The sequence below is a fragment of the Nuphar pumila genome, chromosome 1, assembly GCF_984573655.1.
Source record: "Nuphar pumila chromosome 1, dmNupPumi1.hap1.1, whole genome shotgun sequence".
Classification (NCBI taxonomy): domain Eukaryota; kingdom Viridiplantae; phylum Streptophyta; class Magnoliopsida; order Nymphaeales; family Nymphaeaceae; genus Nuphar; species Nuphar pumila.
In genome coordinates, this window is record NC_143249.1 from 10178947 (window position 1) to 10204026 (window position 25080).

Sequence of the window (25080 nt, forward strand, 5' to 3'; positions counted from 1 at the left end):
ATAACCCCACGAGAATAGCCAATATTTTCCCACTTCAACTTGCATGTGCGGGCCCCTACACCAGATCTAATATATGGATCTGAAATCCAAGGCATGGAACCGCACCCCAAAAGACAAATCTGTTTACATTATAATGACACAGATAGATCAAGATTAGTGACAAATAAGATGACCTCAGAGAGTCGGAATCAGATCAGTGAGAAATAAGATGAACTAAAAAGTTACACTCGGATGGGGGTGATAGACCGTAACACTCAACAAACAGTGACTCGACTCGGTGATTTCCTTTCCTGGTCTTTCGATTCTCTCAAAAAATTAAGGCAGCTTTTGAGGGAACGGCTCTTCTCTAATTTCGAGGAACAGAAAAGCAGCGTGGAAATTAAGGAGTACCGTGTTTGCACCCACATTCCCTCCATCACGCCTCTGCAGAGCCGCCATTATTGCCCTCCCCCTTCTATCATTAGCAACTCCCGGCAGAGCCTCTAGAAGCCGGTGGTAGCGCGAAATATCAACCCCCGCCCGATGCTAGAGGAACCAAACTCTCCGTTTCCTCCCTCCTTCCGAGCTCTAGTTCGTTTTCCATCTTGTTTAAGAGCTACCCACATCGAAAAGATGGCGGATTCTTGAACTCGACGTGCTTTACAAGGGTTTTGATGCCTACCCATTTACAGAAGAGGGCGGATTTCCAATCTCTTTGCCCTTCTCGACCGGTTTAACGGCTACCACCATGGCGGGAACCAGGGTTCTGTGTGTTCTCTGAGAGGTTTAACGGCTACCCATCTCTGAAAAATGTCAGATTTCAGAGTGAAGAGGGTGGAACACGCACACACCAAGATCCGAAACGTCCCGATTGCCGTGACCCCAGAAGGGTTCTGGTGCTGCCCTTCTCATGTTGTATTCCAGAAGGGCGATCTCTCCAGAAGAAAAGAGATGGAGAGAAAAGAGAGAGACCCATCTCCCAGAACCCCCTCTATGAGGAGGCACAACCACCACACGGAGACGAAACCGCCTCCCGTTAGGCCCAGATCGGTTGCTTCGGATGATCAGAGATCCCTGAACTTGGAACCCGAAGAGAACCATAGGGTGGAGAAGAGGCTGGTTTCTGTCGAGTATGGCGAGGCTGAGACCAGGGACTGTGAGGTGTTGTTGTCCGGGAAACAGGATTTCAATGTTAAATTGAGCGTCCATGCGGACGTTCTCGCCGGAAAGAGCACTTTCTTCGGCGACAAGATCGCCCAGAATTCGGCGGTTCCCTGTAGCATTGAGATTGGAGATTGTGAAGATTTGGAGATCTATGTGGAGGTGGTTGGTTTGATGTACTGCAAGGATATTAAGCAGAGGCTGATCAAGCAGAGCATTTCGCGAGTTCTTCGGCTTCTTAAGGTATAATCTGGTGACAATTGCTAGTTTTGTGAATTCCTTTTAACTCCAGTTAGTGTTCAATTGGTTTGTTTGAATATTGAGCTTAAGTTGGTTCAGTTTATGTGCGGATTGGGTTCCCCTGCATGCTGCTTTTTGTCGATGCCTGAGTTTATAGTGATAAATTTGTTCTATTTTTTTAGTTCATGAATTTTTATGCTGTAATAATGTAGTCGAAATTCTTATATGTTTGCTATTCGGCAGACTGGTAGATGTTAGTTCATACTTTTTAAGTTTAAATATTTTTTGGAAGAGAGAATGGAATTTGAATTGTTAGTCCATGTTATGAGATTCTTCATACTCTGGCGATCTCCTTTTTCCACTTTTCTAATTAACGCTTTGCTTCTAATCAGGGTAAATTGCCTTGTGCAAGAGTTTGTTGCATAGTCATCATCTTTGTCAAAATTTCCCCCTGATAAGTTAGTTTGTATTTCATATAAAATAGCTATGAATTCTGGCAGATGCCACTCGTGCTGTATCGCTGGATGTTCTGACACTTTTGGGTCGGTTAGCAATTTTTCAAATTACACTATTGATTTCCATATAGACGGATATGGATTTGGCTGTATTTTGGACCGGATATGTGTTCTTTGCTGTCAGTGTGTCTTATATGTACCATATTTTTTTGAAATCGTCCAATACGTTCCAGCTGCAATGCTCGTGCATCCAAAGTTGTTGGTTGTAGCTGTATACAGAAGGATAGACTTTTCCATGTATGTATGTATGTATGTATGTTTCTCTCTCTCATATATATTGGAAATATGAGAACTAATGTGTGAATCACGATTTTCATGGATTTTTTGCTTTTTTCTCTTGAATCTAATGGTACAGATTTGATCTACATGCTTGGTTTTGTGAGAACCCGCTCTTGAATCATCAGATTTTGATGCATAAACAGGATTTTTTAAGGCTTTAAAATCAATGGCTCATAATCTTCATAAATATTCAAGCATTCCAAAATCACATTTTTTCATTGAAAATACCCGATCCAGTGGTTGATTCTTAGCAAATTCACCATGCCAAGCACATCCACATGGTATGATTTGCAAAAAAAGTGTTGGAAATACCCATATTTCTAGTTCTCATATTTCAATTCTCATATTCTAGTGACTATATATATAGGGTTAATATTTGATGCTATTGAAGGCATCACATGTATATATATGGGAAGTGTTACAATGCACAGCCATTTGCGAATTGTAATAACATGCACATTTGTTTTTAGGACAACAAATACCCTTAAAAATGACTTTTTTATAATTTTTATAATGGGTTTTCTGTCATTTGCGTAAATTATATTATTTAATGTAAATACTCAATGACCAAACTACCCATCCTTTGAAACCACCTGCCCTTTCCCTAACCCATCCTCCCCCAGTTGCCCACCCATCACTGGAAACCCACTAAAAATCACTGGAATCCAACTCTTTCTTGTATCAACAGCACGTCAAAGTAAAAAATGGTTAGATGAGAATAAATCAACTCATGATTCAAACAACAACTGGCCCTTGAAGATATTTTATATTTTAATTCAAACAACGGCTGTCAATTTTTTTTGGGTACCCACCATCTCATTCAGCCATGTTAAATTGTTTCTTCCAAACATCACTTGCCCTTGACATTGATCTATAACGGTGAAACTGGAGAATTCTTGTTTTTTGGCACCCACCATCTCAAGCCATGTTAAACTGTTTCTTCCCAACCATAGTTGGCAAACTCGTGACTTGGATCCGGATCGCCTGACCCTTGACTCGCAAGTCAGTGGGTTGACTCAGTAACTCGGACCAGTTAGGACATGAATTTTTTAGTGTTAATATATGAAAAAAATCAAACTCCAACCTGTATAATCACTAAATTTAGCACATGACATCAATGACTAAGCTATATAAGTATTCAATTATACATAATTGTTGATATTATGATTTAAAAATAGATGATTCTTTATAAAAATTATACTTTTATAAGCATTATGCATTAAAATCACAAAATGCATGACAAAAGACACATAAGTGGCATGCGGATCAGTGGTCCTGAATCGGTGACCCAGTTGGGGTCTGATCTGGGTCGACTGGGGTGATTCCCGATTCAACTCACCGGGTTTTCCAACTATGTTCCCAACATCACTTTCCCTTGAGATTGATCTGTAACAGTGAAACTGGAGAAATAAAGAGCTTGCTACAGGACCCACTAAAAATATGAGAAAAAGCCTTTTAGCACATTGGCTGCTCTCATAATCACATTGTTGTCTTCGAACCTTGTCTAGAATCGGGCTCATCTCCTTTGGCTTCTTGCTAGAACAATGTTGTTGCAGAGCGCCAAGAGGGGTCTCCATCTTCAAGGGGTTGTCCAGTCGAAAGTGGCCCTCTACCCCACCACCATGAAATTGCAAGAAAATAAAACATTACCAAGAAATGAACCCAAAAGTAGAATGCAAACCCTGAATGTGATGCACCAAAATCTCTCTTCCTTCTTTTGAGAGAGAGAGTTGTATTGTTATAGATACTAGACAATGCCGGATTCCCCTTAGTACTCACACGGTCACACCAGATTGGATTCTGGTGAGTTTTTGGTGATAGGAAGGCAATCAATAAAGGACGGAGAATGGATTAGGGAAAGGATAAGGTGTTTTGAAGGGTGGATAGAGTGGTCATTGAGTGTTCAGATTAAATAATATAACTTACACGAAATGACAAAAAACCCCATTACAGACATGACAAAGAAACCATTTTTAGGGGCATATATTGTCTTAAAATTAATTGTGTATGTTATTATAATGCACAAATGGTTGTGCATTGTAACACTTCCCTGGGGTTAATATTTGGTGTTATTGAAGGCACCAAATTTTATAGAACTATTGAGCTGAAAATCATAGGTTTTGGATTTTTTTTTTCGTAAATTAAATCTTATGGATGTGATCTACGATTTTTAGTTGGAAATGAGTTTTGAATCATATGATTGTGACACATAAGTAAGTTTTTAAGGGCTTCAAAAATTAACGGTCCACAATGCACTAAAATTTCATGACTCAAAAAATCATATTTTTGGATCGAAATAACACGATCCAAGGTTTGATCCTTAGCAAACAAACCTTCTTGAACACATTTATGTGGTCAGATTGAGTTGATAAAGCTTGAACCTATGATTTCCAGTTCAATAGTTCTATATAACTTGGTGCCTTCAATAGCACCAAATATTATCCCATATATATATATATATACATATATATATCAGTGTCACTTATATCGCTGATATTTTGAAAGTATCACAATAATATCGGTGATATCATGACAGCCGATATTATCTGCAATTTTTTGCGATATTTTTAATCATGCATTTTCAAGGTTTTTGTTTATTTTATGTTTTAAAACCTTCTAAAACTTATTTATTTACATTTTTTCAAAAAAAATCATGCAAGAATATTATTTTGTTATTTTTTTCTTATTATTTATATTTTTTCAAAATTTTTAAACTCTCTTTTCAACTTTTGAAAATCTCTCCGAGAAATACCCTCGCTAAGAAAATACCTTGAACAATATAGATGATTATGATCTATGTCACAGGGATTCGGCTAGCAGGGTGCCGCACCCACGTCGACGCGACTCGACGCGGGTGCGGGTGCGGGTGCGGGTGTGGCATCGAGTGCGTTGACCGCACCCAGGATCATTTAGGTCCATTTTGTTTTTTTGAATTTTTTTTTTTAAAAAAAAATTGCCCTATGAAATGGGCTGCGGAATTTTTTTTAAAAAAAATTTTGCTGACAGCTGCTGCTGCTCCTGCCTTTTCAATCCAAATCCTTCTTTTTCGTAAAGGATTTTCTCTCTCCATAATAAATGATAATGATGGTGGTAGCCTTGCTGATCCTTCTTTTTCGTAAAGGATTTTCTCTCTCCATAATAAATGATAATGATGGTGGTAGCCTTGCTGGCTATTAGTATTCACTGTTCTCCTGACGAGATGGGTGCGTTGTTGTGCAGCTGTATATAAAATGAAATTTGAAAAATCTTATGGCGTGGCAGTGGAGTCGTAGGTCTCATGAAGACTCTCTCTCCAACAAACCACATCAAACCTTGCGCTTATATTTTTTTTCATGAAGACCAGGGAGTTTTAGACATGATTGAATCATGACAGTCAGCAGAACGCAGCAGGCTGTTGCTAGGTCGATCAGACTGCCAATCCTTTCGTTTCATCAATTTTGTCGTTGCCTCAAAGTACACAACAAGCAGAACGTGGGTAACGAGTCTTCAAACAAACACAACAGCAAAAAAAATTGGACCCCCAATCCGCGTCGGGGGAACCCCCGGACCCCCTTATATATATATATATATATATATATATATATATATATATATTACATTTTTGCCCCTGCTGCACCCCTGCACCCGGGTTTTTTGGAAGTGCCAAATCCCCGCCTGCACCCGCACCCATGTGACATAGACTATGATATGTATGTATGTATAATACATAGATACATACACATTACATGTATATATACATACATACATATGTACCTATGTACATATGTGTACCTAATGTATGCATTTTCTAAGGAATGGTAATAAAAGCAGAAAGAAAGTATCTATAATTTATGACCAGCGAGCCTTGGTAAAGGAAGAGACTGAAGATAGATGAAGGGTGAGCTAGTGAAATAGAATTAAAATATACAACAACAACAACAACAACAACAACTACGCCTTCATCCCAAAACAATTGGGGTCAGCGATATGAACCAAAAAAGAAATTCATTTTGGGTCTTCCACATGAATCCTTTTCCTCCAATCATTTCTATCCAACGCCATGTCCTCGGTGAGGTTCAAAAATAGAATTAAAATATAACTAAATAATTTTATGGGTTAAGAAAGTGATGTTGGGAATTTTAGTACCTACAGAAAAGATGAAGTGAACCATTGGACTCAGATGATAATGAGGAGTGGATTCTGATTGGCAGAAGGGAACAGCATAGCCAGCAGAATTGGTTAAATAAAACCTTGATTATGAGAAAAGGGACCATGATTATACAAATGCTACACCAATGTTTGCTTGATTTTTATACATAATCAATGCTATTATTCGTTATAAAATATTTTTTTCAACAGAGAAAGCTGGGGTTAGGCAGACCCCTACCAGTTATATAACCATACCATTGGGATTCAAACTTGCAACGTCTCAACACAAGTTGGCGTCCACTAACTGCTCCTGCCAGACAAGCAGAGCCCCCTGTCGGTATTTGTTCTAAAATATTGGCAAGGAAAAACCCCTGATATTTTGCAAAATCTAGTTTTTCTCAAGAAAATCTTGTTGCATATAAAAATGTAATATATAAGAATTACATAGAAATATTTTCTTTTTCATTTTAATATTCAGATAAAATATGTTGTATTGTCAAAATAGGTGATATTTTGAAAAAATCATGTTTTGGGGTATGATATCTGCCTTTGAAAATATTACAATAAAAACATGAGATTCTCAAAATATCAGTGATATGTGCGACTATGTTTTTCTTTCTTTTCGAAGAAATGTCATTCATACTTCAACTAAATCATTAGATCTCCCTGATTGCACAACATCACAATGCTGGCTTGATTTTTACACCTTATTTGTGCAGTTTTTCTTCTAAGTGGGTACATTATTAAATTATTTTTTCAAAAATTCGGTCAAACTGATGACCATTCAGGTCCTTTATAGGACAAGAAAATGCTCTTGGAATATGATGGGCAGACATTGCTCCGGCTTTGACATTGGTCCATGCCACCATAAAAGATGTGGTTCCCACTATGAATATCTTGACCCTCAATTGTCTATGTAGACGGTCTGCAGGATCTGCTCTTCCAAGTTTCCTAAACACCATGGTCATTTAACCACTGACAACTTTTTCTTGTAAGAAATTGAAATGTTTTATTTTCTTGTTTTTTACCAGCAAAATATTGCCAATAAAAAAAAAAATTGTTACAAAAAATAAAAATTCTGAAAATTATTTTTTGTTGATGGCATTCTAAAGTACAACTGACTTAGTTCATGCTAAGAGAGGAATACAAATATATTCAGATTATTCAAGAATTATACATGAGAGATAATATCAGAAATCTTTGTATTTTTTGATAAATTTGGGCTTGTACCCAAAATCTATTTTGAGAAGAAAATTTCTGACAATGGTTATATTGGAGCAATAATAGACATGCAAAAGGTGGTTGTTTGGTGTAAGATTTCTTATGGATGTTTTTAAACGCAAAAGTATGTGAACAACTTTGGATTGTGATTGTGTGCATCTGTACATGTGTGTGTGTGTGTGTGTGTGTGTGTGTGTGTGTCATCAATTCTGAATTAGGATCTGGGTGCATCTTTTCTCTTGAGCATAAAACAAATCTACAAATAGGGAAGTGGCCATCATTTGTTGGTCTGTAAAATGAAGTCCAATTATGTATGCCATCATGTGTAGAGATTTAACAGCAGTTCACGTTATTTCTCTACATATGCTCTATTAGTTTCCATAATACCGTGACTTTGTATACATGGCAGCATACTATTGATCAAGCACTTCAAAACCCAAAAAATGTGATGTTCCTAATCACCAATAAATCAACTGAATTATCAAACGCCATAACAGATTGGTTAAATCAACTGAAATTATCAAATGCCATAACAGATAGGTCTTGATAACAAATTCCAAAAAATTCACTGGGAAACACTAGTTTTTTACTACATTTTATGGTAAGATAGTTAGTCTTCAATCACAATCATTGTCCTTCCTATTACTGGCATAGTTCCTAACTAATGATAAGACAAGGACTTGAAGTAAAAATGTGACTATGGCTTTCAAAGTGTACAATATTTACATATTTCCATCATATAAAATGTGATAACCTTATCTGTGCATAATGAAAGATGTATCTTTATTCTATTAAAACAATTAAAATTTGGTTTGCTTTTATTTTTTATCCTATTTTGATCGTGCTTATGCATTGGAAAAGCTATTAGTTATCAGCGCACCAATATATCTAAAAGTTTATAAAAAATTACTCTAAAAGTCTATAATGCAAATGCTATGACATTATGTATTGCTATTACCCAAAGAGATCTTTTTTATCATGATTAACAGACGTTTAACTATAATGACTGAGGTAACTTGGAAGCCTTCTAAATAAAATCACTCTGACCACAATGATTAAAGACATCATTGAATTTTGTCCATGATTTTGAAATGAGCCATAGATAACTATGATATCCTTCATCTAGGCAAGAGCTACTGAAGACCATTTTGCCTTCCGGAGTATGCACCTTGCTTTAGTTCATTTCAGTAATTTCATTTCAATGGATTTGTAAAAGGCTGGTTTGATCCTTCCACTTAAGGTACAAAAAAATGATTTGATCCAAATACAGTACATAGCTTTAAAAATGGACCAGATCCTTGCTCCTTGGAATGAGCTCAAGCAGATCTGTCTTTGGATTTGGGTCAGATTCAGATTATGGAAATAATAGTTGGAGCAGAATCCAGGTTAGGCATTTGGTTTGATTTTATCAGATATGATTTCAGAAAGATCCAAGCCTAGCACTTTAAGTTGGATTGGATTTGGACCAAATCTGACCCTTAATCTCACCCTATTGCAGCCTAGTTCCCTTCTCAGAAAATAATTTTACATGCAACTCTTTGGCTAGCTTTCCTTGTTTTCATATTTGTTTGTGACAGCTAAGTCTGTGAAGGGTATATCTTGCTTTGCAGCCATTGATAGTGGCAAACATTTGTTCTAGAAGTGTTACTTTTCTTTTTCAGAATTTATTTGTTAGTTTAATTGAAATATATAACTTGCAAATATCAAATGGAGCCCAAAAAGTTTGGCTAGCAGACCCTGTGTGTGTGTGTGTGTGGAGATAAAACACTAAAATATGACTACCACCTTATCTAAGTTAAAATTCTGGATCCATTTTCAGTACAGCATTTTGTTATAATGGTTTGAAAAACCTTAAAACTAGTCTTAAAAAAAATCATTATCTTTCCTTCAGATATGCCTATCATTTTCTAATGGATATTGTCAAGGATCATGTGTATAAACACAGACCTGCAGTTTCTTTCATTCATTTATCATGGACAATATTGGATCTGTACAGGTCTTGGAAAGTGGAAGTTAGCAAAAGCAGGATTTCTTTTTCTATACCTGAGCAAAATATATGTGGATATCCTTTTGCTTTCACCTTTATTATCATCCAGTGCTATAAACGAGTCCATATGCATTGTGGTTTATCATTATTTGAGCATTCTAAAGGCTAATTTTACCTCCAGTCAATCTGACACAAATATGACCTTATTTCTCCCTCTATATATCTTTATAAATTGCCTTTCAGTTCATTGACTATTTCATGCTACAACTAATTGCTGAAACATACTGATCCATTCTGAAGGAAAACAAAAACACAACTTACTGCTGTTAGTTGTGGTCTTTCACATGAGTTTACTTGGACTATGTTGTGTGGTTCTAGATCTTGTTTGTTTAGCTGACAATATCATTTTAAAAGCCACAACAAGGTTCAACATATTGATATGCCTTTCCTTTCTGGGAAAGTAGAATGGGCTTATTTTCTCCTTTGAAGCCACAAAATCTAAGCAGCCTGGATGCAAGATTTATCAGTTTGTGATGTGTCCTGATTGAAGTTATATTTCACTTTTAAATTTTCTGGCTTGCTTATTAGTCTTTGTACTATAAAGATTTTTCTCTATATTTTATTTGTCACTCTGAGAAATGGCTATTGTGCAGGTCTCGGAGTCCCTTGGCTTCCATGCAGGTCTTCAGTCATGCCTAGCGTTCTTGGAAGCAGTGCCATGGGTTGGAGAGGAAGAGGAAAAAGTGGTGACTTCTCTTCAGGGCCTTCAGGTTGATGCTGTTGGGGTCGCTCCTCTACTTAAACGGGTTTCTCCGGAAATCGTCACCACACCTGGTGATATTCTTGGTCATATACTTCAACTTGTTGTCAAAGGAAATGAAGAGAAAGGCCGGCGCGAAATGAAATCCCTAATATTGAAATTATTAAGAGAGTATAAATTTCCCAACACTGGATCAGGGGATATCTGCAATGAAAGTCTGTACAGTTCTTGTAGAAGCTGCTTAGATGCACTGTTGCTTCTATTCACTCAAGCAGCAGAGACTGGGTTCACTGATACATGTGTGAACAGTAAGGAATCAATAACAAAGCAAATAGCTCTACAAGCTGACAATCTTCTCTGGTTGGTTGAAATCTTGATAGATAGGCAGGCAGGAGATGAGTTTATGCTGATATGGTCATGTCAAAATGATCTGGTGATGCTTCATCCAAAGGTCTCGATAGCTTCCCGTCACCTGGTCAGCTGTGTTACGTCGAGGCTATTTGTGGCAATAGGTAGAGGTGAAGCGTTGCCTTCCAAGGACACAAGATATCTCTTGTTAGATAAATGGTTGCAGCCATTGATCAATGACTACAGCTGGTTGCTGCACGCATGCAGATCATTTGATGGGAAGTTGGTAGAGGAAGGTATTGGGCGCACCATTTTGACGCTTCCCCTTGAAAACCAGCAGAGCATTCTGCTTGGTTGGTTGGGAAGTTTCTTGAAAATTGGAGACAATTGCCCAAATCTGCAACAAGCCTTTGAAGTTTGGTGGAGAAGGACCTTTGTGAGGCCTTACTTGGAAGAGCATCAGCAGTGTTTGCAGCGAAGTGGTAGCTAGTTATGAGAAAGATTTCTTTTCCTACTATGTTCATGTATAACCTTCAGGCAAAGATGTCAGGCAAGTGTGATGGCCTGCAAGTCATGAATCAGTGGCCAACCGAGAAATAGATTCTATGAACCAGAGACGTCCATAACATGGAAGATCGCAGGCTGCTGTCTTAGCTGGGCTGAAAGAGTGTTCTGTATTCAGGATTTGCATAGAAATGAAAGAGACTATATAGACGTTTTTTTTCTAAATAAATGAAGGTTTGGGTTTTTCAGTGACATAACTGCTCCTTCAGTTGGCTACTATATGAAACAAGGTGAGCTATGTTCTGCTCAGAAGAATTGCCACTCAACAGAGAAACCGGGGGCATTAAAGCTGAAGCGATGAACTAGCATTGAAAATGTCAAAAGAGCTAAAATCTTTACTGAGGAAATGCCTTCTTTAAGACGATCATCACCCTTTTCCTGTAAACTCTCTTTGATTGAAAAAGAGCTTTTTTGGAAAAACTCACATTGTAGAAGAGCCATTTTGACTTTTACCTAAAGGATACAATTCAGTCCAAGCCAACCTGTATGCTTCGGTTGCAATATTAGTAACAACTAAGAACTTGAATCCAACAAACTATTCCCACTATATAACAGCTCGTGTTGTGTGTGTGTGTGGTGCAATACTATCTAGCAACTCCATTGATTTTCTAAATATTACATGGATGCTTTATAGAATTGACCATATAGATTTTATTTTGCGGCTTTTTCATGGAGTGCATGTACTGAATTAGAAAACTTTGTTTTTGGGCATGTTTTTAAAAGAGTTCAAACATCAATAATACCTGAAACTTCGACCCTCTGATAGAAATTACAAAAAAGTAAAAGGAGCCCGTGAAGAGTTTCTTAGGGAAGAAGCATGGCCGACAACAAAACCAAGGTGTGGCTTTTAGAAAGTCCCTAGAGTTCTGGTTCACATTGCCCAACATCTTAATAAAGGGTAACCTCTTTGACCAACAACTTAACAAGTGGTTGGTGGCTGAAGGGAGCAATTTGGTTATGATTATACGGCCTTGGGGACAAGCTAAGTTTGAATAGCTGCTGTCTTAATTTTTCTAGCTCCCAGCTTTGCCCCTTAATCAGAGAGCATTTGATGCTTGCACTTTGCATTCGAATATGGAATTTGTGTCTTAGTTTTCATTTGAGAGAGAGAGAGATGTACATAATTCTTTCTTGCAAGACAAAAAAACAAACTTACCACCAAAGTCTCTTTCACAACGCTTCCTATAGAAACGGAAAAGACAAATGAAAGAAAAAGAATCCTAATGGGGAGAGAGCATTATAGAGGTTCATGCGTATTGCTGAGCATCTGAATAGTGGGGAGCGGGTAGTAAGAAGCATCGATGGGAATGAACAGAAAATGATATAAAAATATAATTAAAACTTGTGTTCATTACTTAACATGAAAATTTTAATTAATTTTATACAAAAATACATTATATTATAAAAAAAGGAAACAACTTTTTATTACACGAGAGGCATTTACAATATCAAGAAAGTTCATTTTCAAATCGTGAGAAAAAAAAATTGTGTTGAGGGCTCTGCTTGTCTGGCAGGAGTAGTCAATGCACATCACCTTGTGTTGGGGCGTTGCAAGTTCAAAACCCAATGATACGGTTGTATAACTGGTGGCAGTCTGCCCAACCTCAACTTGCCTATAAAAAGAAAATTTTGTGAGAAAAAAGCTTCCCATTTTAATTGAGTTTCTCATTAGCTTTTAGAACCATGAAAAATGTATATAGTTTCATGCTTCTAAGGTGAGCTTCGAAGGTTTTAAGAAGCTTCTTGTAACTACGGTTGGCCCCTATGGAGTTTATTCTTAGAATCTGCTTTCTCATTGTTTAAAAAAAAAAGGAAGAGAAGAAAGAATAACACAGTTGTTTATCGGGGTTCAGTCTATAAGTCTTCCGTCCACGATAAAAAAAAACTCTTCTTCACTATATGGCTCATTCATCGTCTTTATATATAATGAGCTGAACAAAACCAAAGACAAAAGTTTACAAAGAAAACATGGATCCACGATAGGTAGTTTTTTGTAAACCCCCTTCGATGAATTCGTCGGAGGGGATGATCGTTGAAAAGAAGAAAAAGAGAGACAATTTCTCATTTAAGAGAACCGCCTTCGATAAATTGAAAAGGGGTGAGGATAAACCTCACCCCCAAAATTTACAAGATGGGGTGAGGTTTATCCTCAATCCTTGCGATGGTTATAAAAACCCTCATGCAGGCCATCTTCCCCCACCCTGCATCGAGAGTGAGAGAGAGAGGAAGCGACAGAGAGCAAGAGAGAGAAAAAAAATCGTAGGGCACTTACCGGATTTCATCATCGACGATGAGGTAAGCCTCAATCTCTTCTTCTTCTTCATTTTCTCCTTTTCGTTCTTAGCAAAGGGGGGGTCGGCAGCCATGGCTGTTGGCGAGCTTCAGTTAAACAAAAAAAAAAGAGGTTTAGGAGAGAGAGAGAGGAGGGGGGCAGCCGATGCCAGTGGCCGGCTCCTCTGCTACAGAGAGGAAGGAGGGAGAGGGTCGGCTGAGACTGATCCTCTGCATATGTAAAAAAATGGAAGGGGCTCTGCCCCTTCCGCTTTTAAGTTTTTTTTGATAGGGGACCGAGTGGGTCCAGGTGTGACTTAGACCGAACCGGGTCGATCTAGGCATGACTCAGTCCAAACTTGTCGGTTTGGGTCACGTCCAAATCAAATCAAATATAAAAAAAGAGTCGTTTCGACTTGGGTGCAACCCAGACCGAGACCGAATCAGATGAAGAAAAAAGTTGAACCGGTTCAGACTGAACTGGGTTCAAATCTGGTCAGTTTGGATCAAACCGATCTGAACCAAACCAGTTTTAGCTAAACAAGTTCAGGTTGAGTCGGTTCAGACCAAACCGATTTGGATCAATCGGGGTCAGACCGAACTGGTTTGGTCTGACTGGGTCTCGGTTCTCAGTTCGGATCCAATTTGATTTGGATCAAACCAATTCTAGATCTAGCTAACCTGGACATATCCAATTAGAACCGAATCTAAAGAGATCTGAGTTTGAATTCGGAACAGAATTGGATCTAGTTTGGATCAGTTCTAGATCCAGATCAGAATTAGATCTGATTGGATCAGTACTGGATCTAGATCAGAACTGAGTTTGGATCCAGTAAGACAGTTCTGGATGCAGATGAGTTATGGATCTGAATCCAGTCAGACAACTTTGGATCCAGTTCAACATTGGACCTAAATCGGGTTGGGATTATTTTTTAATTTTAAGAATAAATCTAAAATAACCAAAATACCCTTAGGTGTACTCGAGATCTAGTTTGATAAAATGAACATAAATTTACACTTCGAACTCAGAATTGAGTAAGGTTTGATGCGTTGAACTTGTATCATAGAGAGAAATCTATCCGTTTGTTTATTTTGGTAAAATTAGTGATACAAAAATTGAGGTCTCATGAGTCAATTCATAAAGAGTATTTTGGTATTTTATGAGAATATATGAGGTTTTATGCATTAATGTGAATATACTTATGTAATGACCAGATTCTACTGTCAAAGCATCTTCAGACTTGATTGCGACTAAAGCACAATATTCACACTCGAGGTAAGATATATTATAAGTAATTTTAGATGTGAATAAACATATTTACATTACTTGTCATTATGAATTAACATGAATAGTATGATAGCTTTTAAGTGTGAAAGGAATATGCATAAATTGACCATGCATGATATTATGAGATGATTGCATACATATATTAATTGTGGAATACATGTTAGTTGTTGTATGTTATGCATGATAGAAAGATTATTCTTGTGATAGTATATCTATGTGATAAACTGTTAATGATATGCATTGTGATGAGATTGTATTTAGACTTGAGTCCTATTTTTATTCTATTTATATTGTATGAATGAATATATTGAGATTATCATGCATAACCCCTTAAATTCCGAAAGTGGCAACCTGTGGTAAGGGCTACCAAGTTCGCAGCCAGAATTTAGTCACCATGGAGAGTGGGCCACTGGTGATTTAATGATGTAGAGACTCTACATCATTGCGTGCTTATTATGAGATAAATATGAGTCCTAATGTCATCCTGAGATTAATGAACGAGACATGTTGTGATCATTTTCACGATATCACTCGTGAGAGAACAAGTAAAATATGAGTTTGAGAATGTGAGTCTATGTATTAAACTTAGCCTATGACTTAGGGTTACACTCAAACAGTGGTTGGAGACTCTAGACGACCATAGATGGATGAAAACCATCATGGTTAGGATATAGCATGAACCATACCGAGATTGAGCTTGACCTCTCGGCTAGCTACTGGCAGGGTTTCCTTTTTATTTCACTACAATACCTGATGGTCTGAGGATCACTGAGAGTGTATGGTTCATTGTCTGACCAATATATATAATTAGGGTGTTCTACACGAGTTGTTACGCTCATAGACGACTATGACCAGTATAGCCGACCTATGAGTAGTGTGGTATGATAGAGTGTTTAAGAGTGTATTGGAGGTACTTAAAACATACAAACTTGTGTAGTGTATAAAAAATTAAAGTCAGACTAGGAGCTTAGAGCCCATTACAATTGTCAGTTTAAATAAATTTTTTTTATAATTATTTTTTACTGAGTTGTAGACTCATCTTCCTATTTAATTACAATTGTAGATTTCAGGCACACTAGCACATACAAGACTTGATCGACTACTTCTTTGGTGAAGCACTTGTTAATTTTTACTTTATTGACATTAAACATTTTTGTAATTGTTATCTTTTTCTGTTATGAATGATGAACAATATGAAAAAAGTGAGTTATTGGAAAATAATGAAAAAAAAAATTTAGTCATGTTTTCTCTATGTGAACTCTATACATTTTTTCCCTGAGAAGTAATACCAACCGAACTCGAACTCCCGAAGTCCTAGATCAAGGTATTACATTTTTCATCTTAGATATATATTTGTTAGCCTGCCTTAAACATTTTCTCTGCTTGCTTAATTTGAAAAGGCTTGTGAGAGGTGACATTGTTACTAAAATAGATTTGTTTCTAGCATATTTTTATCTTTCTCAAAAAAAGGCTGGCTGACCATACTTGATTCTTTCTTTTCCTGTTCTTGGATTTCTTTTCCCTTGCTTACCATACTTGATTCTTTCTTTTTCTATTCTTGAATTTCATTTCTCTTGCTTACCATAGTTGTGTCACTACGTTGACTTGTCATAATTGGCTAAGCATACTTAGTTGCCTCATCTTGTTGGCTAATCATAGTTGTGCCACTATATTATTAGCTTGTCATAATTAGTTGAGCATGCTTCATTGCCTCATCTTGTTGGCTTACCATAGTTTTGCCACTATATTATTAGCTTGTCATAATCGGCTGAGCATGCTTAGTCATCTCATCTTGTTGGCTTACCACATCAAGCTCATTTTGATCTTGAGTCTGTTTGTTTTCTTGTTTGGATTCTAACGTAATCTTAATGTGACTTGAGGCTCTATTCTTTCATTCAAGAGAGTGATTTGAATCAAAGTGTTGATCAATAACATTAATCTTATTACTCCCCCTCAAATGACTTCGTTCACGTAGGTTGAGTTTGTTACATAATCCAATGAACTGTGCTTTGGTTAAGGGCATGGTAAAAATATCTGTAAGCTGCATTTTGGAGGCTACATATTTAGTGATCAAGGTTCCTCGAATGGTCTTTTCACTAACATAATGATAGTCAATTTAAATATGTTTAGTCCGATTAGGAAGAACCAGATTCACAAACATATGGAAGGCATTGGTATTGTTGGCTTGTCATAATCGGTTGAGCATGCTTAGTCATCTCATTTTGTTGGCTTAACATAACAGGCTCATTTTGATCTTGAGCATGTTTCTTTCCTTTTTTAGATTCTAACGTAACCTAGGGCTCTCTTCTTTCCTTCAAGAGTGATTTAAATCAAGGTATCAATCAATAACATTAATCTTATTAACTGTTGCCTTGTGAGAATCGCTGTAGGCAAATTTTGCCCCAGGAAAGACCTTTACTGGCATTATTTTTACACCAGTAAAGGTGATTTTTTTTGTAGTCATGATCAATCTTAGACTTCTTATCCTTCAATACAAGTTGAAACATGGTCATGGTTAGTGCTTATGTTGACGATAAAGTGAGATGATCAATCTAAGACTTCTTATCCTTAAATCATTGTAATACATTTAAATACATTTAAATCATTTACATCAAATATTGCAATACATTAAAACATAAGATACAACATCACTTGCTAATCATGGATAACTTATCATTAACTTGCAATACAATTGGATCAGTTACACAACTCTATATCTTCATAGATACATAATCAAATTGAAAAAAAAATCATGCAAGACATTCAAATATTGTAATACATTCAAATAATTCCAACACATTACAATACATTCAAATCATAACTCTATACCTATTGAAGATACATAATCAAATCGAAAATAACTTCATCTAATATATTCAAACATTGCAATACCTTCAAATCATTGCAATACATTTCAATACATGCAAATCATTCAAATCATTCACATCAAATAGCAATATGCATTACAAGATGTATTTCACTAGCTCAAGAATACTTTTTCATCACTTGTTTGACTTTCATATTCTTCTTTTTTCTCCTCTTTCTCTTTGTCATCTTCTTCTTCTTCTTCATTGAGCCTGCATCCACTTGGTATATCATTTGGATCACATTCTTCCATGCATGTACCATCAGACAATAAAGTTATGACATGCATACCATGTGCGACATCGTGACCACAAGAGAAGTCATACATATCATCTGATTAATAGTAATCACCCACTTTAGCAATCTTGTCTTCCTGTAACTGATCATACTCGGGGTATAGTTTAAACTTTACCTTACAAACTGCCCACCATTCATTTCTATCTGACTTCCTTGTACTCGAATATGAAATATAGTAAAGAAGTTGAGCTTGCGAGGCTAATATGAATGGTTCATATGTTTCAAACCTTGATTTATGATTCACCTCCATAATGCCTGAGGCATTATCGACTCTTGATGTTGTGAGATCAAACCAATGATACTTGAATAAAGTTACACTATTATTTATGCCTAAGTAAGTCAACTCTATTATTTCTTATATAACACCATAGTAGTCATGTTCATTTTCACCGTAGCTGCTACCCTTGACGCACATGCCACTATTCATCGTTGACTTGTTGACACCGTAGTCTTTTGTATGGAATCGATAACCATTTACAATGTACCCGTTATAACATTGCACAAGTAAATTTGACGCTTTATACACAAACATGGAGGAAGGTTGTACGGGGTGACAAATACCGGCCAACACGAGTATGGGGTTGATTAAATCCATCTGTACATAAACCTAGCCTAACATTTCTTACTTCTATTACAAAGTTCTGATGAGTATGTTCAAAGTGCCTCCAAGCTTCCACGTCAATAGGATATGTAATCTTATCTTCATCATGTTGAACTTTATTTGCATGCCATATCATTTGTTTAGCTGTCCTCGAAGACATATACAGTCGTTGCAATCTAGGGGTGAGAGGAAAGTAGCGAAGTGACTTATATGACACTTTTTTTGACCTTGTGCTATCATTTCTCCTTGTCTTTGGCTTGAACCGAGGATGTCTACATGATGGACATGATCTGCTGTTTTCTTGATCTTTGAAATACAACATGCAACGATTTGGACAAGCATCTATCTTTTGATACTCCATACCTAGAGCATTGACCATAATCTTCACACGGTAGAGATTTTGTGGCAATTTCTCATCTTTGGGCAACATACTCTTTACAATAGAGCATAGACGATCAAAACATGATTGACTCAAATTATACTCTGACTTCAAATTCAGTAGTTGAAGAACTGCAGACAAGATAATGTGACTCTCGCAACCATTCCATAATGGCTCATCAACATCTCTAAGTAAGTCATAAAATCTACTAGCTACATCGTTTGTTGCTTCTTCCTCTACCCCAGTTAGTGCATTACTATGTCCCATAGCAAAACCCATTTTTAGTTCTGCGACATTAAATATCAAATCCACATATGGATTATCGTGCACCACATCCACTCGTGCATCAAAATTATTCCAAAATTCTTCACCATGAAGCGTCCAATTTTGATAACCACTAATAAAAACCTTCCTATATAGGTGATGTCTAACATCATGAGGTTCTACAAATTGATTGTTCTTACACATCGTGCAAGGGCATCAGATCCGACCGGTGGGATCCACTGTACTGACACTTGCCGTTGCAAATTCATTAAATCTGTCAACACCATCCATATATTCATACGATACTTCATTATCAACTATCCTACGATATATCCATTTACGGTTTGCAGCCATTTTGTCCTATAATATTACAGATATTATCATCATCAGTTAAAAAAGAATCTTAATAATGCTATGATAAAAAAATATTTAATTTATCTATTAATTCTTGTTTGGTGATTGTTTGTGAGTAATTTTTTGTTTCAATTAATGCATAAATTTTTGTGTGTAATACCATCACATTATATTTATACACATCATGAGGATATTTAGAAATATGAAATCACATTCTATAAAATGCTACATTCATTTGAAGCATGTTTTCATGATACAATTTCACATGGAAGGCATAATCAAGTGGAAAATAACTCCATGCAAGTATGGATACAGAAACATTGTAATACATTCAAATCATTCATATCAAAACAATGTCAAATATGCACCTGCAACAAACACACTCTAATATCTCGCTAACTACTACCATGCCTAGCATGAAATTCGTACTCAAAAAATAAGAACACTTCTATTCTTATACATTTAAATCATGCTCAGCATGATCTCCAAACTCTATCAAAGCAGTCCTAGATATCCATAACTAAGTGAGTATGTGAACTGAAAAGTGTTGCATCCAATAAATTAAATAACATGTGATTCACTTGCATCACTTACTCACCATGTGTATTTACTCGATTTGAATTGTTTTTGCCTTTGCATTTTTTTCTTATTTCTTTTTGCATTGCATTTTTAGCCATATGCGACGCTTAGCACTAAGCATCATGCAATTAGCTCAGCAACGTACCTGCGAAGCACAAATATACAAAATAATACAAGGAGGTGGCTTGACCCCTACCTGGCGAAAATGAAAACAGGGAGGGGTCAGAGTCCCTCCCTCGCATCCTATAAGATAAGGAGGGAGAGGGGGCTTGACCCCTCCTTGGCAAAAAAAAAGGGAGGGGGCTCGACTCCTCCTTCTCATCCTGTAAGACAGGGAGATAGGGAGGGCCTCCTTGGCGAAAAAAAAAGGAGGGGGCTCGGCCCCTCCTTGGCAAAAAAAAGAATAGGGGAGGGGGTCAAGCCTCTCCCTCGCATCCCGTAAGACAGGGAGGGGGCTCAACCCCTCCCTAGCGAAAAAAAAAATAGGGAGAGGGATCGACCCCTCCCTGACAAAAAAAAAGGAGAAAAGGTTAAGCCCCTTATAGGTATCCCGTAAGACAGGGAGGTGGCTCGGCCTCTCCCTGGCAAAAAAATGGGGGAGGGGACCAAGCCCCTCCCGGACATCCCGTAAGATAGAGAGGAGGCTCGGCCCCTCCCTAGCGAAAAAAGGGAGGGGGCTCGGCCCCTCCTTGACAAAAAAAAGGGAGGGGGCCGAGCCCCTCCCACCCATCCCGTAAGATAGGCAGGGGGCTACCCCCCCCCCCCCCCCCCGGCGAAAAAAGCATAGGGAGCAGGCCGAGCCCCTCCCTATAATCCTGTAAGACAGAGAGACAGAGAGGCTCGACCCCTCCCTGGTGAAAAAGGAAATGGTCAGCGAAAAAAGGAAAGAGACAAGGGGAGTCGGGGGGTTACCTGAGCCAAAGGCATCGAGTGTCGGGCGACGGGCGCCGCGTGAAGGGCATCGGGCTGGGGGGCGACAGGTTGGGGGGCGACAAGCGGCGAAGACGAAACGCAGTGAGCGACGGGCGATGGAGATGAAATAGAAAAGAAAGGGGTTCAAATTAGGGATTTATGGGGAAATTAACAATGGATTCACGACGGACAAATTCTGTCGCTAGGTCGTCACTACTTGGCGACGACGTAACGACGAAAAAGTTTTGTCGCTGATCCGTTGCTAAGTTGTGATGGATATTGCGACAGAATAAATTTCATCACTAATCTGTCGCTAATTAGCGACAAATTATCGATAGAATATTTTTCATCATGAATTTCGCAAATAAGCGAAATTTTAGCGACGAATATCTTTCTCTCACTAATTCATTGCAAATTTGCAACAAATTTTTTCTATTACATTTTTTTGTCGATAATTAGCATTTTTCTTATAGTGTACCTCTACAAGAATCTTTGATAATTGAGAGTGCAAGAGAGCGAGAGCGAATAGAAAGAGAAAGAAATTATGAGCACTCGAAAGCAATCACAACAAAGGTGAACAAAAGAAAACTCAACGTATTTGCATTCACTCACAATTTTTCCTATAGGCTCATTACACTTAAGATCTACGGGTTAACCTTTTAAGGTATTGATCAACCTAAACCAAAGAAATAGGGTAGGCCAGAAAAAGTTACAAGTAACTCATTACTTGACATCAAGACTCAATCAAAGCAAAACAGAATCTAGATACAACTGTACAAAGTAGGTCACAAGGAAACAATCCGATTAGGACGAATAATACAATCACACTAGATATCCATTCAGGCAGTTAATTTATCCTTTCATATCCTGTCACAATCGAGAAAAACAAAGTTTTGAAAGACGAGCATGCATCTTCCGTTGCAAACTCCATGGACTCATTGGTTATTGTTAGCAACATTTATGCGGGTGTCCCATTCAGGTGAGTTCTCGGTGCTGATGGGCCATGCTTTGTGTTTTTTCTGGGCTGCCCTTGCCTATCTAATCATTTTTTCAACCCAGACCCCCGCCCTGCCATCTCCCATTCCCTTGCAGATGACACACCCAAACCTGAATCCTCTTCGCCTTCTTCTTACCATGGTCAGCCCTTGCGTGTGATCCCCTTCTGACCGTCCTTTCCTTTTTTGATGAGTCTTAGCTTCCTTTGCCTTCCTGTTGCCCTTTAAGCCCATCTTCACTCCCTTACCCGATCCCTATTGCATGTCCTTCACATGCTTTCAACTCCTCTGTTGTCTCTATTTCGTCTAACTTCACCCCCCTCTCTCCCACTTTACCATATGACATTGTTCCTACTTCAACACTTACACTTGTCTCCATTGATAGGGGGATGGTTTCTATGCTCCACTCTCTGTTGGGTGCTCCTTTGAAGGTTGATCTCGAGAATGTAGGCATGCATCTCACCCATGAAAAACTTCGATAATTGGATGGGGGTATGTCAGAGGGTTGCCTTGGCTTTGGCACCATCCACTAGTCTCAGGCAAATCAAACGCCTTGTAAGGGTTGTCTATTCATCGGTCGGTACCACCCTATTGCGAGCTCTCTTCGTAGGGCTGGTTCTTCCAGGAATACGTCCAAATGAAGATGATGTTTTGGAATATTAGAAAACTAAATTTCCTTAAAAAGTAGGTGTTCATGAGCAATTGGATTTGTCAGCATAATTTCGATATAGTTGGTCTTATTGAGATAAAGATTGAGGTGGTGGATCTTTCATTGATAAATCAGGTTTGGCGTGAGCGCAATTGGACTTTGCTTCCTGCTTATGGACTCTTGGGTGGTATTTTGGTGATGTGCATGTGCTGTCACAACATTTTTATATTTGGTTTGGGCCTCTTGTCTACCTCCCTACTATTGAATTTATCTTCGTTACAGTCCCCCGTTGTGTTGTTTGTGGTTTACAACCTTGTAACTTTGGCTATGAAGCAAATATTCTAGGGGGAAATTGAGGAGGTTTGCCATAGGTCACCCGCTGCACAGATTTTTGCGGAAGCAGATCAGGTCATGCTGAACATGAGCTTTTTGCTCATGCCAACATCGTGGCCGTCTGTTTGCATTTTGGATGAATGCCACGTAGCATATAACTGTTCCGTTGACTTTTTAACTTTTTAAAATACAAAACGGACAACCCATGATGTTGGCATGAGCAAAAAAGCTCATGTTCAGCATGACCTGATCTGCTTCAGATTTCTGCTTGGTGACTTTAATTGCACTCTTAATGAGACAACAAACAATAGGTTGATCTCAAATTCATCATCTGTCAGAGATTTTGTACATTTTCACAACTCTTGTGAGTTTTTTGATGTCCTGCTTGATGGGGAGTGTTTCTTGTGGTTAAGAATGACAGTAGACAGGAGTGGAAGCGGGGGACAAGGTCTCTACCCCCGTTCCGTCTTAAAATTCTGCCCTCTATCCTTGCCTTCATCTCTGCATAGGTTTTGATTTTAACCTACATCCCTGCCTTCATCCCTGTTTCATGTCCTCCATCCCCGATCCAAATGAGGTGAGGCTGTTTTTACTGCCATCTCTACTTGTGGTCCAACAAATGTACGCTTCCCTTTGAGGAGAATTAATCGTGTTATTGATTTCACCGCATGTCTTCAGGTGTTACCAAATCTTTTTGGGCACATTTTCCCTCATACCATTTCTAAACATGGTGCGGTAACTCTTAGTTGGGGAGTGGTTTCATCCAACATCAGAGTTTTCGATTCAAATAGTGATGGTTTCATGAGCCAGGCTTCCTAGACCTTGTTAATCATTCATGGTGTGCAGACATTGATGGTCAGTGGGTTAGGTTTCATCTCTGTGGTAAGCTGAAGCATCTACATTGTGATGTAAAGATGTGAGCCTCCAACATGAAGGTGTCTAAATTCAAGGACATTTTTGAGTGGAAAGCAGAGCTAAGCTGAATAGATGAGACCATTGCAACTTTATGAGACCAATCAAGCAACCAGAACCTTGTTATGCAAAGGGATCTTCTTACATCACAAATCAAAGAATGACACCTCAGGCTTGAAATCGAGAGGTTGAGGTATGGGGATAATAACAATCACTTTTTCCATCAATTTGCATCGCAAAGGAAGCATCTGAATTAGATTTCGTCGCTTCAGATAAATAGTCACCTGATTGACCATGATAAACTTTTATCGATTATTACTAATCACTTTGAATCCCTCTACGTGTCCCATCAATTGTGTGGGGACTTTATCATTGTGAATCACTTCCTCAATATATTTTTTATGGAAAATTGTTTATTGCAAGCTAAATTCTCAGAAAAAGAGACAAAACAAGCAATTTGGTCACTATCCAAGCTAAAATCACCTGGCCCGGATGGTTTCCTGATTGATCTATTCAAGTGGTTCTGAGACACGATTAAAGTAGATTTGCTTCATGTGTTTTCTGATTTTCATTATAATAAAACCCTGTTAAAAGCTTTTAATAGGATTGAACTAGTGCTTATTCCTAAAGGGGTGACACCCAATGATCTGAATGGTTGTCGCCCTATCTCTTTCTTGGGCACTATCTACAAAATAGTCACCAAGGTGTCAGCGTCTAAATTGAAGTGTGTCATTGGATGCATCATTGATCCGGCCAAACAAGCATTCATATCGGGTTGGCTATAAGAATATTTTGTTTTGGCCCATGAAGTTCATGATCTTTCACGTGCTGGTCAGGCAGTGTTCATGTTAAAGCTTCTTTGATTTTGTTTGTTGGTCTTATTTGTTGTATTTGCTTTGATTTTTTTAATTTGGAGATTCATGGATCCGATAGATTGTGGATCTATAATCTCTAATGCTCAAATGAAGGTGAGTTTTAATGGTAAGGCGGGGGAGTCTTTCAAGCTTAGGAGGGGCCTGCGACAGGGCTGCCAACTATCTTATCGATTATTTGATATAGTGATGGAAGGTTTGAGAGTGCTTTTCAGATCTGCGATAAACTCAAAATTTATTTCTCCTATTGTTCTGCATGGTACACACGTTTGGGGTTGCTTCACCACAATAAATATGTAGAATTGCCACTATTTTGAGGGGCTTCTC

The 25080-nt window shown here is 38.0% G+C and overlaps 1 protein-coding gene across 1 annotated transcript; it reads left to right on the forward strand.

Annotated features, from left to right (window-relative positions):
- Positions 1-789: 789 nt before the first annotated feature.
- Positions 790-11731, forward strand: LOC149847931 (BTB/POZ domain-containing protein At3g50780-like). Its single transcript, XM_090009738.1, has 2 exons — positions 790-1383; positions 10164-11731. Exons 1-2 carry the CDS (start codon positions 790-792, stop codon positions 11106-11108), a joined length of 1539 nt encoding a protein of 512 aa, XP_089865864.1. The 3' UTR covers positions 11109-11731.
- The last annotated feature ends 13349 nt before the right edge of the window (positions 11732-25080 follow it).